Here is a 19,604-nt window from a genome sequence, read left to right on the forward strand (position 1 = left end):
TGTGTGTATGTGTGTGTGTGTGTGTGTGTGTGTCAGTGTGTGTGTGTGTGTGTCAGTGTGTGTGTGCGTGTCAGTGTGTGTTTGTGAGTGTGTGTAGGTTTGCATGCATTTGTGCGTGTGTAGGTGTATATTCGTGTGTCAGTGTGTGTGTGTGTGTGTGTGTATGTGTCAGTGTGTGTGTGTGTGTGTCAGTGTGTGTGTGTGCGTGTTAGTGTGTGTTTGTGAGTGTGTGTAGGTTTGCATGCATTTGTGCGTGTGTGGGTGTATATTCGTGTGTCAGTGTGTGTGTGTGTGTGTATGTGTCGGTGTGTGTGTGTGTGTCAGTGTGTGTTTGTGAGGGTGTGTAGCTTTGCATGCATCTGTGCGTGTGTAGGTGTATATGCGTGTGTGTGTGAACGTATGCATGTGCCCTTGACCTCGGCGGCCCCGACCTGTTTCGCCCGTCGAGGGGGGAGATGGGCTCCAGACAAAACGGAACATCTCTTGTTGCCTGGATACAAAAAGCGTCATTAAGCCCAATTAACTCGCCCTTCAGCTCACAATGAGAAAGCTTCATTACAGAATTCTAAACAAAATAATAGGCCACAAACAGCGGTATGAAACCAGGGGTGGGGGAGTGATACGTGGTGCAGAGAGAGAGGAGGAGGGAGGAGCAGGGGGGAGGGGAGGGGAGAGAGGGGAGGGGAGGGGAGGGGAGGAGAGGGGAGGGGAGGGGAGGAGAGGGGAGGGGAGGGGAGGAGAGGAGAGGAGAGGGGAGAGAGGGGAGGAGAGGGGAGAGAGGGGAGTAGAGGGGAGGAGAGGGGAGGGGAGGAGAGGGGAGGAGAGGGGAGGGGAGGGGAGGGGAGGGGAGGGGAGGGGAGGGGAGGCGAGGGGAGGAGAGGGGAGGGGAGGAGAGGGGAGGGGAGGGAAGGGGAGCAGGGGGGAGGGGAGGAGAGGAGAGGGGGAGGAGAGAGGAGAGGGGAGGAGAGAGGAGGGGAGGGGAGGAGAGGAGAGGGGAGGGGAGGGGAGGGGAGGGGAGGAGAGAGGAGGAGAGGGGAGGGGAGGAGAGGGGAGGGGAGGGGAGGGGAGGGGAGGGGAGGGGAGGGGAGGGGAGCAGGGGGGAGGGGAGGAGAGAGGAGGGGAGGAATAAAGGGGGGAGAGGAGAGGGGAGGAGATAGAAAGAGAGGAATAAAGGGGGGAAGAGAGGGGGAGAGAAGAGGATAGGGGAGGAGAGAGGAAGGGAGGAAGAGTGGGGGAGAGAGGGGGAGGGAGGGGAAGGGTGGAGAGGGGACGAGAAAGGAGGCGATTGGAGGGGAGGAGAGAGGAGGAGAGAGGAGGAGAGAGGAGGAGAGATGCAAAGTTGGTAAAGGTCCGGCTCTACCCGATCAGGGACTCGTGCCCCTTTTACGTAACTCCATCCGGTTCGGTCTTCAACAGACGCTTTTATCTGAAGCGCGTGACGGTGAATACAGGTACCTGTCATCGCAGAAGGTCACCGCCCCTTCGGGCCCCCTGCCGATCTCTGCCACCCGTGTGCGCGGCAGCACCTTCACCACGCATGACTCACGCGAGGGCAGAACCGAATGTCACGTCAACAAATCGTAATGCATTTCCGCCACGCAACGGTTCATCAACAACATGACTGCTAATGGGCACTATTGTAACGTATTCATACATATGAAAGAAAACAAGAAAATGTATGTTTATGTATATTTATACAAGCAGTATTTATCTCTGCTCGTTGTTATCTTGTTAACAGGCCTGGGTAAGGCTATTCAGTGGGCTCTTCGCAATAATTATGATTTTGCTTAAAATAGAAAGCATTTATATTTAATAGACATCCATGAAGCCAGAACATGTGTTGATTTCTAACACAGCTGTTAAATCACATGGGCGTACACTTCTGCGCTCTGCACATGTGCAGTATGGCCGTCGTGAACGGGACAGAATGTGCGCATGCACACGCTTCTTCCTGTGCAGAACGGATCAGACAGGAAGTGCGGATCCGACAGGAAGTACGGACCTGATCGCGAGGAGGAGCCAGGGTCGGACGGACATCTTCCTCAAGGATGCAAATAGGCTGTGACATTGGGGATCAAACCTGGAACCTTCGGGCTGGGAGTCAACACCCTTGTGATCGCTTCCAGGCTATCCTGCCTCCTTTAAAGGGGGTTGATATGCCGCCAGGTGTGAGTGTGATTAGCGATTTAAAATTCTGCCTTTTCCTGTGTTTTAGTGACCTCACAAGTGCAGTGTCCATCTAGATGTATGATGGATAGATAAGTAATGTTTGCTACTGTCCACTGGGTAGCCTGGTGGATTGATCTATGCAGAATGCATTAAAGGTGGACACACCTGATGTCACTAAAACACAGAGAAGAGGTACATTTTCAAACGGATTGTAATGGCAAATCACACTCACACCCGGTGGCATACCATCATACTGTAAATGAGTCACATGTCTGAAAGATCTAGGAAGCGTGCTGGCTACATTGAGAGTTGACTACATGTTGGCACTGTCTGTAACGAGAACACAGTTCTTGGATGTTTGTACTCATGATTCAGACAGAGCACTGCCTAGTCAGTGCCGACAGGGAAATAAATATTGTACATGATTGAAGCAGAACACACACAAACACACATGCACACACACGCACACACACAGACACACACACGCAGACTCAAACAAACCCACACAGACACACACACACACACATGTCTTTAGTGAGGGATCACGCAGAGAAAGAGCCAATCACACATCAACGTCTATGCTGTGAGGAGAGGAGAGGAGACGAAGGTTCTGGATAGAGTCGGGGAGAAGCTGGACTGGGAAGAAGAAGGGGTTTGTGAAGCGGGAGAGAGAGAGAGAGAGAGAGAGAGAGAGAGAGAGAGAGAGAGAGAGAGAGAGAGAGAGAGAGAGAGAGAGAGAGAGAGAGAGAGAGAGAGATATGCCGGCTGGTCGGCCGGCATTGAGGTTCAAAAAAGCAGAAGTTATTTCAATAAAAGATTAAGTATTTTATTTCCACAGTCCGAAGCTCCAACTCCAATTATCAGCTCTGCAGTGCATCACAAAGCTGCCCACACACCAGAGGAGAGAGATGGAGAGAGTAGAGGAGAAAGGAGAGAAGGGGGGAAGGGGAGAGGAGTGAAGGAGAGAGGAGAGAAGGAGATAGAGGAGTGAAGGGGAGAGGAGGGAAGGGGAGAGGAGTGAAGGGGAGAGGAGTGAAGGGGAGAGGAGTGAAGGAGAGAGGAGTGAAGGAGAGAGGAATGGAATGGAGATGGAGTTAAGGAGAGAGGAGAGAATAGTGAAGGAGAGAAGGAGTGAAGGAGAGAGAGAGAGAAGTGAAGGAGTGAAGGGAAGAGGAGGAGAGAGGAGAGAATGGGAGGAGTGAAGGAGAGAGGATAGAAGGAGAGAGGAGAGAAGGGGAGAGGAGAGAAGGAGAGAGGAGAGAAGGAGAGAGGAGTGGACGGCCGCGATGCAGACGCAGGGAAACAAACAGTTTGACGTACTTGAGAGGGAGACTGACTTCAAGGAAGGACGATCGTATCTGCAGGGCGGAGACTGCACCACGTCATTCTTCTTAGGTCTGCGTATGTGTGTGATGTAAACGAACTGATTATGATGATTCTGTTTCGCGCACAGCAGCATGCAGAGAAAATATCTGAAGCACAACACAATCTCCCTTTAGACATCTGGCACCACAGCATGCAATGAAAGAACTTCTAAATAATCGAATAAATGACGTACACACAATATGGATCGGTATTATTATATGGCTAGGGTTCGACCAACATAGAACATCCCTTTGTGAGTTGTTTGTATCACTAACTTTATTTCACACAAGTAGGAAACTATAACGATATTAATAACGTAACAACCGACGACAACGCAACCATAAGTAGCAGGAAAAGACAGATGGCAGGAATGGAAAAGTGTGTCCCAGAGTATACCGGGAGCACTTCAAACAGAGAGAGAGAGGTAGAGTGACTGCAGGTGTGTGTGTGTGTGTGTGTGCGCGCGCGCGTGCGTGCGTGCTTGCGTGCGTGCGTGCGTGCGTGTGAGTGTTTCTGTTTCTGTGTGTGTGTGTGTGTGTGTGTGTGTGTGTGTGTGTGTGTGTGTGTGTGTGTGTGTGTATGAGTGTTTCTGTTTCTGTGTGTGTGTGTGTGTGTGTGTGTGTGTGTGTGTGTGTGTGTGTGTGTGTGTGTGTGTGTGTGTGTGTGTGTGTGTGTGTGTGTGTGTGTGTGTGTTGACCTCTCTCTCTCTCTTTGATTCTGGCCATGGTGAATTCCTCCCTTTGAAGTGCAGTTTGCTCCTCTTATGGATCAGGACCATGCAGGAGGGAAAGCCTTCCTGGAGCAAATGGGGCAACTTCACACGCACGCACGCACGCACGCACGCACGCACGCACGCACGCACACATCCACACATGCACACACACACGCACATGCATGCAGACAAAGGCTTTAAAGACATTTGACCTGCTGTATCATTTGTTTTGTGGTTTACTTATTGTCTTACGCTGACAATGAAAAAGGAAAGCTGGATTTATTGAGTTAATTTTATTTAATTAGGTAATTTGTTTGCTGACTTCCCTGCCAAATATATCGTTCAGTTCTCGTCAGATATAACGGAATAAAGACATTTACTGCACTGTTAGACAGTCCCACACTAAACGGTCCCACACTAATTGATCTAAGAGTCCGTAGGCGTTAAATCGAAATAATGTTTTCTCTCTATCTGTCGCTCTGAAGGTAGAAGCCCCGCCTCCACGCTTTTACCCGCGGCTCTCTCCCTGCAGCCAGGATGTCGGGTATGGAGTTCCTGCTGGGGAACAGCAGCGAAACAGCACTCATCCCCGCGGCCGGCCTCAACGGGACGTTCCCCCGCGTCTCCCACCCCACCGGCGCTTCCGCAGCCGCGGCATCAGTGGCAGAGGCGGCAGCTGCCGCGGCAGACCTGCCGAGGCGCCCCGCGGGCAGCGACGTCTACGTGTACGTGTGGATCTTTCTCAGCCTGCTGGCGTTCCTGCTCACCCTGCTCGTTATCTCCCTCCACCGGCTGAAGAACATCATCACGTCCTCGTCTTCCCTGCCCGACTGCAGCAGTGCCGGGGGCGGTAGCAGCGGCAGCGACCGGACGAGCTCCTTCACCAACATGGAGATCTGTAGCATCTCGTCCCAGAAGTCCACCGTCTCCACCCTGTCTAACTGACGGGTGTGGTGGATGCGGGACAGACAAGCGGGACACGTGTACAGTGACGCGCGGTCATGTATGGAAACAAGCAGAAAGACGATAGGCCTCATTGAAGACTGAGAAAAGTTGAGCCTAATGTTAAAGGTAGCCTATATGCTCTCTAGGCCTATGAAAACACACACACACACACACACACACACACACACACACACACACACACACACACACACACACACACACACACACACACACACACACACACACACACACACACTTTTCTGAATCAAACCATTTTTTCAGATTTCTGTTTTAGTGCATGATATTCAGATCCCAATTATGTTATTTGAGGCGTGGCCATGCAATCTGAAGTGTTTTTATTCAATGATTTATCTTTATAAACTTGGTCCAGGCTCATTGGGATATGGGACGGTTATAATATGGATAATAATTTCTTTCTATTTCAAAACCATCACTTGTATACCTGTATAGTGTCCTAACTCAACACAGATCCATTTTGCTTTCCCATGTGCAATTTGTTAGGCCTAGTAGTTGTAAATAAAAATATATTATTCCAAAACGTAACGAGACACATTGGTTTCAGACGATTCAATAGGATTCACACACACACACACACACACACACACACACACACACACACACACACACACACACACACACACACACACACACACACACACACACACACACACACACAGCCTACTGTTTCAACAAATGCTTATCCAATTCATATCAAAGATGGTGTTTTGTGTTTCGTGATGACACTGTCGTGTATCCCATTGGGACTATGTTGTTAACACATTGTGCCAAGCGGTAGCTGTTATCTTACTAAAAACCAGAGCAGGGAGTCATGATGCAAGGAGGACGAGTGATGAGTCCTCAGCTCACACTAGTGTCTGACAGGCTGTCTGCGTCTCCTGATAAAAGCTCAGAGGTTCAGATCAGATGTTGAGTGACAGGCCGGACTGCGGAACAGATTACACTCCCCTGCCTGTCATCTCACCAACAAATCCAGCCCAAATCCATGGGAAAGAGCATGAAGGAACAGTAGGGAGTCATGTAGGTCAACTCGAACTGATGGCTACTCAAAAAAGAGGCAGCATATCCGAGGAGAAAGCCAAGGGGGATTGAATCATTTAAAACAAGAAACAGAACCTTGTCAACAGTCTCTTCGCCTTTAAATGGCATGAAATGAGGTTGGACAAGTAAACCATATGAAGAACGCCAGAGTGATACAAACAGCAGGCAGACAGAACCTGGTGACAGGAAATTGGACACAGAGACAGGAAGTGAAGCAATCATTTCCTTATAATTTCCTTATCGTAGCTTTCAGCTTTCCAATATCTATTAACTGTGGAAGGTAGAGATGGAACCAAATGATAATGAAGACGTACTCTCTCCTACCTGCTCATGTGGTTTTACAGCCACAGTCAAGACCTTAAATGTATTTTTTGAACATTCCGACGCAAGTAACTACGCTAATATGCGCACACTGGAGCACATGTTTGAGTTTGCTGCCCCCTACAGGTGAACACAATCCATCACCCATTGTACAAGTGGATGTACCGTCCACACAACTCAGTGGCTTATTTTAAATCAATGTATATACTGTGCAACCAGTGAATAAATGCGTCAAAGGAGAAGATTGATCTGCTCTACATCAGGCGGGAATGTGGAAGCTTTTGAATTAAGGTTGAATTAATACCAGTAGCCCAGTGTGTGTGTGTATATATATATATATATATATATATATATACATATATATATATATACATATATATATATATATACATATATATATATATATATATATATATATATATATATATATACATATATATATATATATATAGTATAGAGGTATTGGTTTGTGTGTTTTGGGAGGAGCATAATTAAAAAATGAAATAAAATACGTTACTATTATGTATCTACATATTTATGAATACAACCCAAATCTTATATAAGGGTGATTAATCTCCACTGCCTCGCAAACAACATTAAATCTGATGAGACGATTGATTATCCCTTAATGATGAAAAAGTCAAGTCATGGAATTGTTTTGCATATTTTATTTTTCTTATCATGATTTTTTTCAACTCACACATGTCATATTTTACATCTTTGCAATAAAACATGAATACAATAGTTTTTTTTAAGGGTTTCATAGATCCAAAAATATGTAAGTTTTTTTTTTTGGATACGTAAATTGAACCTGTGGATAGAGTATGTGTGTATTTGATCAAGATGGCTTCCACACATACAGTACATCGTCGGACACGTCGTCAGCGCCTCCCCTCCCACCAATCAGCTACAAGAATCATGATATTGCTTACAACGGTGAGGTTGTACAACTTAATTAATCACACATGAGATCGACGGTTTCTTAAATACAAACATCAATGCACAGATAATCCCGCGAGGGAAGAAAGAATGGACCCTAAACGAGATGCCGGCCAACCGTAAAGAACGAAGCGAATAAATAAATGGTAGGTGGGTGGTGCAAAGTGCAAATACAAAACAAACTTTTTTAAACATTGATTTTTCGATTCTCTTTTTTCTTTTTCTCATTTTTAAATAATCAACAGATGTGGGCGAACGTGAAGGTGTTTTCTGCGTCTCCAGTCTAACTCAAGCAGCCCCCCCCCCCCCCCCCCCCCCCCCCCGCCCCCGCGCGCACCGCCCAGTCTGAATGTAGACTTTCTGTACATATTTGACAAAACAATCACCAAATATACAAAGGAAAAAAAAACCTATGGTTCTCCTCTGGGATGGCACTGGCAAACGTTTCCATGGTCACCGCCGGAAACAATCGTGTCCCTGTCTCAGACCCATTGACCATCAACCTCGTCGACGTTGTTATAATTATTACACAATAATTTACATACAGCAAGTCATTAATAAATTAAAGGTGTAAGCGCAAGTCTGTGCAGTGAAAAGAAGTGTGACTCAAAAGGAAACCTTTATTTACACTAAAATCCTATTCACTCTCTCAGGAGTAAAAAGAAGAAACGTAGAATTTTAAAAATAAAAATAAAAATAAAAGTCTCGGGGGAAGGTTCTGATTGGACGGATTCCTCGCTCAGCCGTAGCACCTGTTTTGATCTGTGGGTGTGGTTAGCGTCGTTCAAACATTCTCAAACCCACTCCGATACCATTACTCCAAATCCGTGCCCGCCCAAGTACTCCCTAACCCCTTCTTCAAAATAACCTTGGAGAAAACTGACAAACTAAACAAACTAAATCAAATGATACAAAATATAACTTGTTGGTTTGTCTGTGAAGCAGTTAGAATACCGGCTACAGCAAATGGACCAGTCCGTGGTATGTTCTGGAAGCCCAGACAGGTTCTACTGGACTAGTTCCTTTCTCCGTCGCTAGACCCTTTTCATTAGCAAGTTTCGGAGTGTACCTTAACAAGATATCATGTGTGTGTGGTTTGCACGCGCATGTGTCTGTGTGTGTGTCTGTGTCTGCGTGTGTGCGTGTGTGTGTTACTCAGACGCGCGCGCGGGAGAAAGCAATCTCTGCCGCTTTGCAAAGCCGCTTCCTCCAATGATAGTGAACCTTACATGGGAACAAGAGTCCAAGGTCTTCTTCACTCCCCTTTGTCTGCTCCTCCTCTTCCTCCTCTGAGTTTCCACAGTTTTTCCCCCATCGCCCCAATACACAGCAAAACCAAACCTCTTCCTCTTTGTGGTATTGCTTGCGTTCTCTCTCCCTCTTTCTCCTTCCTCCTCCTCCTCCTCCTCTTCCTCCCCCTCCTCCTCTCTCTATCCATATCAGTACCTATTCTGGTGCTCATAGTGCCAGCGGTTGAAGTCGATGTTGAACGCCACGATGCTACCGGACGCCATGCCCGTAATCAGAGTCCTGCGGGGAAACGACACGACAATCACAGTCAGAACAAACCCATCAAGCTCAGAACACACCAATCAAACTCAGAACACACCAATCAAACTCAGAACACACCAATCAAACTCAGAACACACCAATCAAACTCAGATCACACTATCCAATTTAGAACACACCAATCAAACTCAGAACACACCAATCAAACTCAGAACACACCAATCAAACTCAGAACACATCAATCCAACTCAGAACACACCAATCAAACTCAGAACACACCCATCAAACTCAGAAGATACCAAACAAACTCGGAACACGCCAAATTATCTCAGAACACAGCAATCAAACTCAGAACACACCACATGATCTCAGAACACACCAATCAAACTCAGAACACACCATATGATTCTCAGTACACACCAAATGATCTCAGAACACATCAAACACACTTAAGCAGTTTTCCAATGTTTGGAACAGTATTAGCTATTTGTCATCCACACATTAAATGCATTTACAGAAATGTAACTTCATTGAAGTTGAAGCTTGATTTAAAAACTTAAGCCATTGAAGATAACAAGGCGACATGATGGAGTCAGCCTGGAGGCAGATCTTTCGGTGCTATTAATATCTGAACATAACTTCACAGTCCCCACACGTAACGTTTTCACACACAGCCCTGCAGTTTGTCGACATCCTTGTCACACACCCGCTGGCGCCGGAGGAGGTGTTCATTTGCAGTTTACAGTCGCAGACTTTCCCTTGAGGTCACAGAACCTCTGGAGGACGCTGCTAACTGATAGCTGTGCTACAAGGTTTTGGTGCTTAAAACCAGCATCCAAAAGCCTATTAAAATATATAACAAACCCAATGCATAATGTCTTCAGTGGATCGGCTTCCTTATAAAGATAAAGAATAAAGATATAATATAGAGAGAATAAAGATAAAGATTTCTACCCATAGGGAGATCTTTTAGTCTTTATGTCCGTTGGCTCAGCCCTAGACGATAACGGACACAGATGTCTCTGCACTTCGGAGGTAAGGGTGACTGCGGCCTGGAGTGCACTTATGTTCCAGTAATGGCACTTTAATGGCAGTAGTTCTAAAAAATTATGACTGTATTAGACAGTGTTCACATCTAGCGTTTTTTTTTTTAAATCTGCCAGCGCTTGTTTTACATTATATTCCTATGGAGCAGAGCGTTTCTGGAAAAAGTCATGGCCGTTATTTTAAACGCCTTTCCCAGCGTTTTTTTCTGCCATACGGAGCGTTGAAAAAAGTTCAACTTTCAGGAAGAAAGCGGCCGACGTCAGGCGTCTTTTTTGACAACTGACCAAACACAAGCGGAACATTGACACTCCGTCACGAAGGAAACTCTCAACTGTAAGAACAAGAAACAATGGCAGACAAATCACTCGGTAAAGTGCCGTTGGAGCGATTAATCGTTGTAATTACAGAACATGTCGAGATCTACGACATGTCTAATGGGCTCTAGCCTGGATGCGTAGTAGGCGAGTAACGTCGGGTCTAGAATGGGTTCTTTGCTAGGCGATAGAAAAAACGCTCTCGGCGCCTTTAGGGCAAAAAAACGCTGCCAGCTTTTCGGCTCAACTTTTCCCTGTTACAAAAAACGCTAGATGTGAACAAGGCCTTACTCCTGAACCCGTTTTCCTTTTGCTTGTGGAGCAAAGTTGTAGTTCCTCCAACTCTGAGCTATGGTGGTTCTACGCCTCACTAAACAGCTCCAGGTAGGGGCTGAGATCCGGAGCCTCACTAAACAGCTCCAGGTAGGGGCTGAGATCCGGAGCCTCACTAAACAGCTCCAGGTAGGGGCTGAGGTCCGGAGCCTCACTAAACAGCTCCAGGTAGGGGCTGAGGTCCGGAGCCTCACTAAACAGCTCCAGGTAGGGGCTGAGGTCCTCCGGAGCCTCACTAAACAGCTCCAGGTAGGGGCTGAGGTCCGGAGCCTCACTAAACAGCTCCAGGTAGGGGCTGAGGTCCGGAGCCTCACTAAACAGCTCCAGGTAGAGGCTGGTGTCCGGAGCCTCACTAAACAGCTCCAGGTAGAGGCTGAGGTCCGGAGCCTCACTAAACAGCTCCAGGTAGAGGCTGAGGTCCCCCGGAGCCTCACTAAACAGCTCCAGGTAGAGGCTGGTGTCCGGGGCTTACCGCTGGTCGTGGGAGAGGTCCATGGCCCTGATCCCAGCGTCGCAGCCCGGGTAGATGTAGAGCTGCTTGAAGTCACACGCCTGCCACACCTGGACCACCCCGTTATCACCCCCGGTTACCAGGTTCTGACCATCGCTGCTCAGCAGGATGGCCTGGAGGGGGGGGGGGGAAGAGAGAGAGAGAGAGAGAGAGAGAGAGAGGGAGAGGGAGAGGGAGGGAGAGAGAGAGAGAGAGAGAGAAAAGAGGAAAACAAAGATACAGGGGAATTACGAGACCGATAAAACTGCAGGGGAGAATACATATAAATGACACAGGGAAAAATAAGACTTTTTGTTTGGGAATATACGGTTACGTATAATGTATGAATACGTGTATGTGTATCCACGTTCATGAACACACTTTTTTCGGTGTACATTTCCGCCATCTACATCCAAAACGTCGGCTCTGCTGTCCATCGGGCAACAACTGCAGCGCCTCGCACTATAGCGTCCCATCCCTGTAGCATGCTAGCATCATAGCATCGGATAGCCTAACAGCTAACAGCTAAGGGCTAACGCTCGCCGCGGCGCCGGGGCCTACCCTGGAAGAGTCGTTGACCTCCATCTGGGCCAGCAGCTTGCCGTTGATGCTGAAGTTGCAGAAGCGGCCCCTCTCGTAGCAGATGATGCAGTGGCCCTCGCTGGACACCGAGATCAGCCGGGGCCGCTGGCACAGGTCGGGCCCCTCCAGGGCCCTCAGCAGGTCCCCGGTGATGGTGTGCACCAGGCAGGGGCCCTCTGAGAGAGGGGCAGGGAGAGAGTGGAGCGCCGTTAGCATAGCGCCGTTAGCATAGCGCCGTTAGCATAGCGCCGTTAGCATAGCGCAGCGTCTTAACGGCGCCATGCTACCAATCAAAAACGACGTTGGCGGGACTTGATCTGAACATGCTAACGTTGGTCAGCATCAACGCTGTTGGTACGGGTGGATCGGGGCTCGACACCAGCTCAACACTACAGCGCTGCAGCCAAGGATCTGTCCCACTGTGAACTCCTCAACACAAAACACACTAAAGGGGATTGATGTGTTATTTATGTGCCATTATCAGGAGCTTTACTCAAGTTAAATTATTACACTTTACGAGGGGTCGATTTAGTACCGTTTTATTGTCTGCCTCCAAAAGCATCTCTCTCTCTCTCTCTCTCTCTCTCTCTCTCTCTCTCTCTCTCTCTCTCTCTCTCTCTCTCTCTCTCTCTCTCTCTCTCTCTCTCTCTCTCTCTCTCTCTCTCTCTCTCTCTCTCTCTCTCTCTCTCTCTCGTACAAACAGTAGTCTCTCACCCTTGGCTCCGCTGATGACCAGGCCCAGCTCTGCGCAGACCGACACACAGACCACCTCGTGGTCGTGGCCCGTCAACACCGCCCGGGGAGCAGGGTAGTCGCCTAGGGAACAGAACGCGGTTACATAGACGCCACCATCATCATCATCATCATCCTCATCGTCATCAATATCCTCAGCACCATCACCATAGTTACACAGGCAGGCGTGGACACATGTTCAACCTTACTGTTTGTTCACCCCAATAGCTATAAAGCGTTTCGAGCGATAAACGCCCATTCACTTTCTATTAGACATGCGCGATAAAACGATAGGAGCGATAAAAACGCTTGAGCGATAGCTGTAAAGCTGTCAATGAGAGTTGAAAACAGCTCAACTCTATGCAAATAGCTATCGGCGATTGGCTGTAAATGACCCGACAACCAATCGGAATGTTTCGAGGAGCAAGATGGAACTTTCAAATGGTTCACATGATGAGCGATAGGAACGATATAAATATTTTGGACAGTGTTGCGTTTTGGGCTATAATAGGCATCTTTTGGTGTGAACGTACAGTTAAACAGTAAAACTTTGTGAGGAACTGCAACCCCTCCACATACACTGTCTCCATAACAACTCAAATCTTGACCTACTTTATTTTAGTTTAGTTAATTTGTCTACCAGGCACTGTGCACAACCCAGGAGTTGGTGCATAGTTAGATAGACTGCTCAACCTTATTTGTGCTTCTAAGTCTGACCCAAGGGCTGGATAAGTATGATTATCATAGCCCCCTCTCTCTGTGTTTCTCCCCCCCTCTCTCCCCCCTCTCTCTGTGTTTCTCCTCTCTCTCCCCCTCTCCCTCCCCCCTCTCTCTGTGTTTCTCCCCCTCTCTCTGCCCCCTCTCTCTCTCTTCTTCTGCTGCTTGCTGAGGCCTCCCTCCCTCCCCCCTCTCTGTCTCACTCCTTCTGCTGCGTAGGTCTCTCTCCCCTCTCTCTCTCGGTCTGCTGCTTGCGGAGGTCTCTCTCCCCCCTCTCTCTGTGCTTCACCCCCTCTATCTCCACCCTCTCTCTCCACCTGCAGCTTGCGGAGGTCTCTCTCCCCCCTCTCTCTGTGTTTCTCCCCCTCTATCTCCCCCCCTCTTTCTCCACCTGCAGCTTGTGGAGGTCTCTCTCCCTTCGAAGGACCTACTGTTGTTTGGGTTGTCTCTCTCCCCTCTCTCGCTCTCTCTCTCTCTCCCCGTTGGATCTACTGTTGTTGTGGTTGTCTCTCTCCCCCCTCCCCCCAGAGGACTCACTGTTGTTTGGGTTGTCTCTCTCCCCTCTCTCGCTCTCTCTCTCTCTCCCCGTTGGACCTACTGTTGTTGTGGTTGTCTCTCTCCCCCCTCCCCCCAGGGGACTCACTGTTGTTGGGGTTGTCTCCGATGATGTGGTGGCGTCCGCTCCAGTACCACAGCAGCAGAGTGGCGTCCCGGGAGCCCGACACGATGTAGCAGTCGCCCCCGATGTACGACTCGGACCGGGCCAGGCACGTCACCACGTCCCAGTGGCCGAACACGATCTGGGTCAGCTTGCCTGCACACGCACACACAAGGCAAGCACACACACACGCACAAGCGCGCGCGCACACACACACACACACACACACACACAGGCACACGCATCCAGGCAAACACACACATGCACAGGAACACACGCACACACACACACACACACACACACACACTGGTTATGCAAAATGTCACAAACCACTCGGCTCTCTAAGATGTCTGTTCAGCGACTTACATTAAGTACATTTGTCTGAAGAAAGAGAAACAACAATATATCGCTGTCTGTAAAGTAAGGATGTTCAAAGAACGAAGTGCCAAGCACTAACTAGCTAGGCTAACCCATTCCCTGTAAGAAAGATAGCTAGGATAAGATGCTACATGATGCCAAGTACTAGTTTAAGTGCAAGGACGTTTTAACATAAAATAAGTGCACAAGAGGGATGTTTTAAGGACACACACACACACACACACACACACACACACACACACACACACACACACACACACACACACACACACACACACACACACACACACACACACACACACACGCGCACCAACCTAGCCTACCTGGGAATATCACTGCAGTATAGCAAGACAGAAGCTATAAAGCTATAGTGAATATTGAATATAATATATGTAAGGAAAATGGAGACATGACGCTATAATAATTAAAGGAAAAGAAAGAAACAAGGGCTTGATAATGTGTGATCATTTAATAACAGTAATCCTGCTCGTTGTCTGAGCCGCCTCCCATACAGAATCCTCCGGCGTTGAGGGTGCCCTCGTGTCTGATCTCGACCGACCCTAAATCATGCCGTGCTCCCTCTGAGCGCGCTGGAGGTACAAAGCTATTACACGCCGACAACTCCTCCCACCCCGCCCTTTGTCCCGCGCAGACCTCACCCAGAGGTGGGTATAAATAGGCAGACGGAGCACCCGTGGGTGGCAGACGATGAGTCAGGGCCCGGGCACTTCACGCTCGACGTGACTAATCCCTCCCGACGCCCAGAGGAAGACGGAGGGAAGACCTTGCGACGCCCTTCCACCGCTGTGTTTAGATCCGGCCCGCACGTTCCCTGGGGCTCGCTCGTCTAGGTTTAATGTAGAGAGTTTCTCATTTTCTGTGTATTCACATTAGGGCTGTACGAAATACATCGTTTTCGCATCGAATTGCAATACGCGCTTGTATGATAGTCGTATCGCTATACTTGCGATATATAATATCAAACATAACGTTTTTTTTAATTTTATATCAATGACGAATCTTCAAGAGAAATCTGTCTGATTAATTTACCTAATTTACTCAGATTTACTGCTTCTTGGATACACAGTTTGTTGCTAGGGAGCGCCAGGCAGGCTCCGCATGCACAGCGAACCACAAATCACTGATCACGTTGATCAGACCACCAAAGCAGTCGTGTTCAGCCCCCGCTGGTCGAAAGAAAGATCTCAACACTTTTGAGGCTTAGAACAAAACCTCAAAATGAGTCAGCAAAATAAGACTTAATTCCAAAGAGAACAACAACGTCAGTTGTATGGAATTCTTTTGGTTACGGAAAAGGCGTTGACCCAAAAAAGGTACTTTGTCGAGAGTGCCTTTTTTTTTGTAATATCGCAATATGTATCGCAAATAATATTGAGAGAGAGAGACCAAATATGGCAATATGATAAAAAAAGAAATCGTGCATCTTTGACCCCTTAATTGGATCAGATCTGTCCTGTTTAAACACAGCACGAACACAGGCTTGTTTTTTCCGTTCTGTTTGGCACCCCCTACCTGTTTCCGTGGAGTATACGCGGAAGCTCTTGTCCCAGAAGCCACACACCAGGATGTAGCGGTTGTCGGCGGTGACCACGAAGCAGTGGGTGTTGATCTGGATGCTCTGGTCCACCAGGTCTGTGATCTGGCGCTTGTTCACCCCAGAGTTGTTGGCTAGGGTAAAAACAGAGAGAGAAAGAGACATAGAGAGAGAGAGAGAGAGAGAGAGAGAGAGAGAGAGAGAGAGAGAGAGAAAGAGACATAGAGAGAGAGAGAGAGAGAGAGAGAGAGAGAGAGAGAGAGAGAGAGAGAGAGAGAGAGAGAGAGAGAGAGAGAGAGAGAGAGGGGGAGAGAGTCAGAAAGAGAGAGAGTCAGAAAGAGAGAGAGAGAGAGAGAGAGAGAGAGAGAGAGAGTGTCAGAAAGAGAGAGAGAGAGAGAGAGAGAGAGAGTGTCAGAAAGAGAGAGAGAGTCCGAAAGAGAGAGAGAGAGTCAGAAAGAGAGAGAGAGAGCCGGAGAGAGAGACAGAAAGACACAGAGAGAGACGGAGAGAGAGACAGAAAGACACAGAGAGAGACGGAGAGAGAGACAGAAAGACATTGAAAGGCAGAGACAGAGAGTGGGCAGGGTTAGCTCAGCAGGCTCGTAAAGCCCAGCGAGTCACACGGTGTGAAACGATCACCCGGGCTAATACCCGCTAATGATACACCTCATCGCCCATAACCCGGCTCCGCGTGCGAGGTCCCAGGTCAGCCCTCCCGGGGCCCAACACGTCTTTCCCATTCCACCCCCGGTCCTTTGGATGGGCTCTAAATGTACGAACAACCCCAGTGCCTCCATGGGCTGCTCCTCTTTATCGCAGACAGAGGAACACTGTCCTCGGCCAGCGATGAAGACGAGCGGATCATCGAGAGGTTAAATACAAACCATCAACCGCCAGATCTGCCTACAAATCCTAAACGTACTAACGACTTTATAATGTTCAACAGACACCGAGACATCAGGGGTGTTCTGTTCAGCCCGGTGTTAATATCTAGTCTTGAGGGCCCTTTCACTGCGGCTGATCCGATTGGTCCGTTCTGGGGGAGTACTGACCTATGAGAGGGTCCATCTCGATGGGCAGGTGGTGGGCTTGCTCTAGGGAGTAACCCGGAGCTCCACGCAGACCTGCCGTCACACACACACACACACACACAACGACGGGAGGCGTTAGACACACAGGCACCTAGACTTACACACTAGGACATGAGATGATACAAGCACACACACTTTCTCTCGCGCTCACACACGCACTCATGCGTGCACCAAGGACACTTTCTCCCTCACACGCTATTTTCTCTCACGTACACAAACAGACAGACACGCATACACACCTTCTCTCTCACAGAAAGACACACACCTGTCGCTCTATCACACACACACTACCTTTCTCCCACTCGCACAGAACACACACCACACACTTTCTCTCACACAAACGCACACACACATGTGCACACACATGTGCACACACACACACACACACACACACACACACACACACACACACACACACACACACACACACACACACACACACACACACACACACACACACACACACACACACACAAATTCTGTTTCTTCATCTCTCTCCAACACACACACAAACACAGACACAAACAAAACTCAGTTTCTTCACACAAACACACACACATACATAAACAGTTTATTTCTCTCTCACACACACAAACCCCCACACACCCCCCCCCCCCTCGCTCGATCACACACACACTACCTTCCTCTCACTCACACACAACACACACCACACACTGTCTCTCACACAAACGCACACAAACATGCGCACACACACATTGTGCACACACACACACACAAATTCTGTTTCTTCATCTCTCTCCAACACACACACAAACACACTACCACACACACACTCAAACAAAACTCAGTTTCTTCACACAAACACACACACATACATACATACATAAACAGTATGTGTGTGTGTGTGTCTCTCGCGCGGCCTCACCGACGGTGTTGTGCCAGCGGTTGACGGCGAACAGCCGGCTGCAGGTGACGGTGACGGCGGCGGGGATGCTGAGGTGGGGCAGGGTGTTGGCGGCCACGTGCGTGACCGGGGAGTTGGACGGGAACTTGAGCACCATGATCACGTCCTGCTGCATCTGGTCCTTAAACATCAGCGGGCTCTGGGGAAGGAAACACTGGTGAGAGAGAGGGGGAGAGACCCAGAGAGAGAGAGAGAGAGAGGGGGGGGGGGCACAGAGAGAGAGGGGGGCGGGGGGGGAGAGACGCAGAGAGAGAGAGAGAGAGAGAGAGAGAGAGGGGGGAGGAGGGGGGGGACACAGAGAGAGAGGGGGGCGGGGGGAGAGAGAGGAGAGAGAGGGGGGAAAGACGCAGAGAGAGAGAGAGAGAGAGAGAGAGAGAGAGAGAGAGAGAGAGAGAGAGATAACCAAAGAGAGGGGGAGAAACAGAGAGAGAGAGAGGGGGGAGGGAGGGGAGAGAGGGAGATAAACACAGAGAGAGGGAGCAGAGAGAGGGGGGAAACCAAGGACAAGGAAAGAGGGCAGATGGAGGAGAGATGGCCGGGCGGGGGGGTAAGGAGGAGAGGTTTCAGGGAGAGAGAGGAGGGGGGAGGGAGGAGGGGGGGAAGAAGGTCTATTAGTGGGAGGGCAGGGTGACGTCAGGTACACACAGAGAGGGGTCGTCTAGGGAGGGCGGGAGGGCGGGGCTTCAGGGAGACCTGCTTCACACTCATTGGCTCAACCATGTTGCACAATTACATCATAACGCTTGAAGACTCCCCAACTCAAATCGGCTTCATTCACTTAATGATAAAAAAAAAATGGTGTCAACTTCTCCATCTCCCATTTTGCGCATTGACTCTCTTTCGCATAAGTCAAAAACTTCCTCATGCGAACGGAAAAACTTTTTTGCGAATTAGAGGATTTTAATGCTAATTCTGGTGTTTCCATCAACGCCTAAGAGTCCCCCTGTCACGATGGTGTGATTATCTAGCTGAACACCTCACATGGTCCACATGGTTTAGTCTGGTTTCAGAGGCATTCTGGGGATTATTGGGTCGATGCCAATTCAAAGCGTAACTCCTGCGCTGTTACTGATTGGATAATTGTATCGATCAAAGTGCCAACATGACGGAGAGAGAGAGAGAGAGAGAGAGAGAGAGAGAGAGAGAGAGACTCACCAGGTGCATGGCGGACGAGCGAGGGGGGTGGGGCTCAATCAGCAGCTGGGAGGGAACCTGTCCACACGCCTGGATCTGGGCCTCCATCACCTGGTGGGAGGGGGGGGGGGGTGAGAGAGAGATAGTAGAAAGAAAGAGAGCGAGAGCGAGAGAGAGGATGGTAGAGAGATCAGACTCCTATTATCACCAGCCTCATCCAGGTGACCTCGCGCACAGAAGACCGGGTGCGTGCGGTTGCGAGGCTACCCACCTCGCGCTGCGGCATGTCCAGGTTGTCCAGGGTGACGGCGCCCTCGTAGGACAGGAAGTTGAAGACGTTGAGGCCGCGCACCGCCTCCGGCCCGCGCTGCTTGTAGCCGAAGATCAGGTCGATCCACTGGTGCAGCTGGCAGGACACGAACTCGCTCTCCAGCGCCTGGAGAGACAGACGGGTTAGGTTCGGGTCAGGAGAACCCTGACGGCGGGAGTGACCATCCTCTGACTGGCCCGGGACGGACACGTTATGACGGGTCAGAGAGTAACCACCCTGTGACACCATGTAGCAGCGCTATACCAAAGCACGGACACGTTAGGACGGGTCAGGAGAG

At 49.3% G+C, this 19,604-nt stretch overlaps 2 protein-coding genes across 2 annotated transcripts in view; one reads left to right on the forward strand and one right to left on the reverse strand.

The window, feature by feature from the left end:
• Positions 1-6,909, forward strand: part of sertm1 (serine rich and transmembrane domain containing 1) — a 9,750-nt gene extending 2,841 nt beyond the window's left edge. The window contains exon 2 of the mRNA XM_030361994.1: positions 4,732-6,909. Coding sequence (XP_030217854.1) covers positions 4,784-5,191 — 408 coding nt within the window. The 5' untranslated portion in view covers positions 4,732-4,783 and the 3' untranslated portion in view covers positions 5,192-6,909. The remainder of the gene's footprint in view (positions 1-4,731) is intronic.
• A 335-nt stretch (positions 6,910-7,244) lies between these two features.
• The window catches only part of nbeaa (neurobeachin a), a gene marked incomplete in the record, with an annotated part of 68,386 nt that continues 56,026 nt past the window's right edge, over positions 7,245-19,604 (reverse strand). The window contains 10 exon segments of the mRNA XM_030361367.1: positions 7,245-9,061; positions 11,207-11,358; positions 11,786-11,982; positions 12,521-12,622; positions 13,899-14,069; positions 15,825-15,980; positions 16,899-16,970; positions 17,824-18,001; positions 19,018-19,107; positions 19,268-19,432. Coding sequence (XP_030217227.1) covers positions 8,971-9,061; positions 11,207-11,358; positions 11,786-11,982; positions 12,521-12,622; positions 13,899-14,069; positions 15,825-15,980; positions 16,899-16,970; positions 17,824-18,001; positions 19,018-19,107; positions 19,268-19,432 — 1,374 coding nt within the window.

The sequence above is a fragment of the Gadus morhua genome, chromosome 7 (genome assembly GCF_902167405.1).
Source record: "Gadus morhua chromosome 7, gadMor3.0, whole genome shotgun sequence".
In the NCBI taxonomy this organism is placed as follows: domain Eukaryota; kingdom Metazoa; phylum Chordata; class Actinopteri; order Gadiformes; family Gadidae; genus Gadus; species Gadus morhua.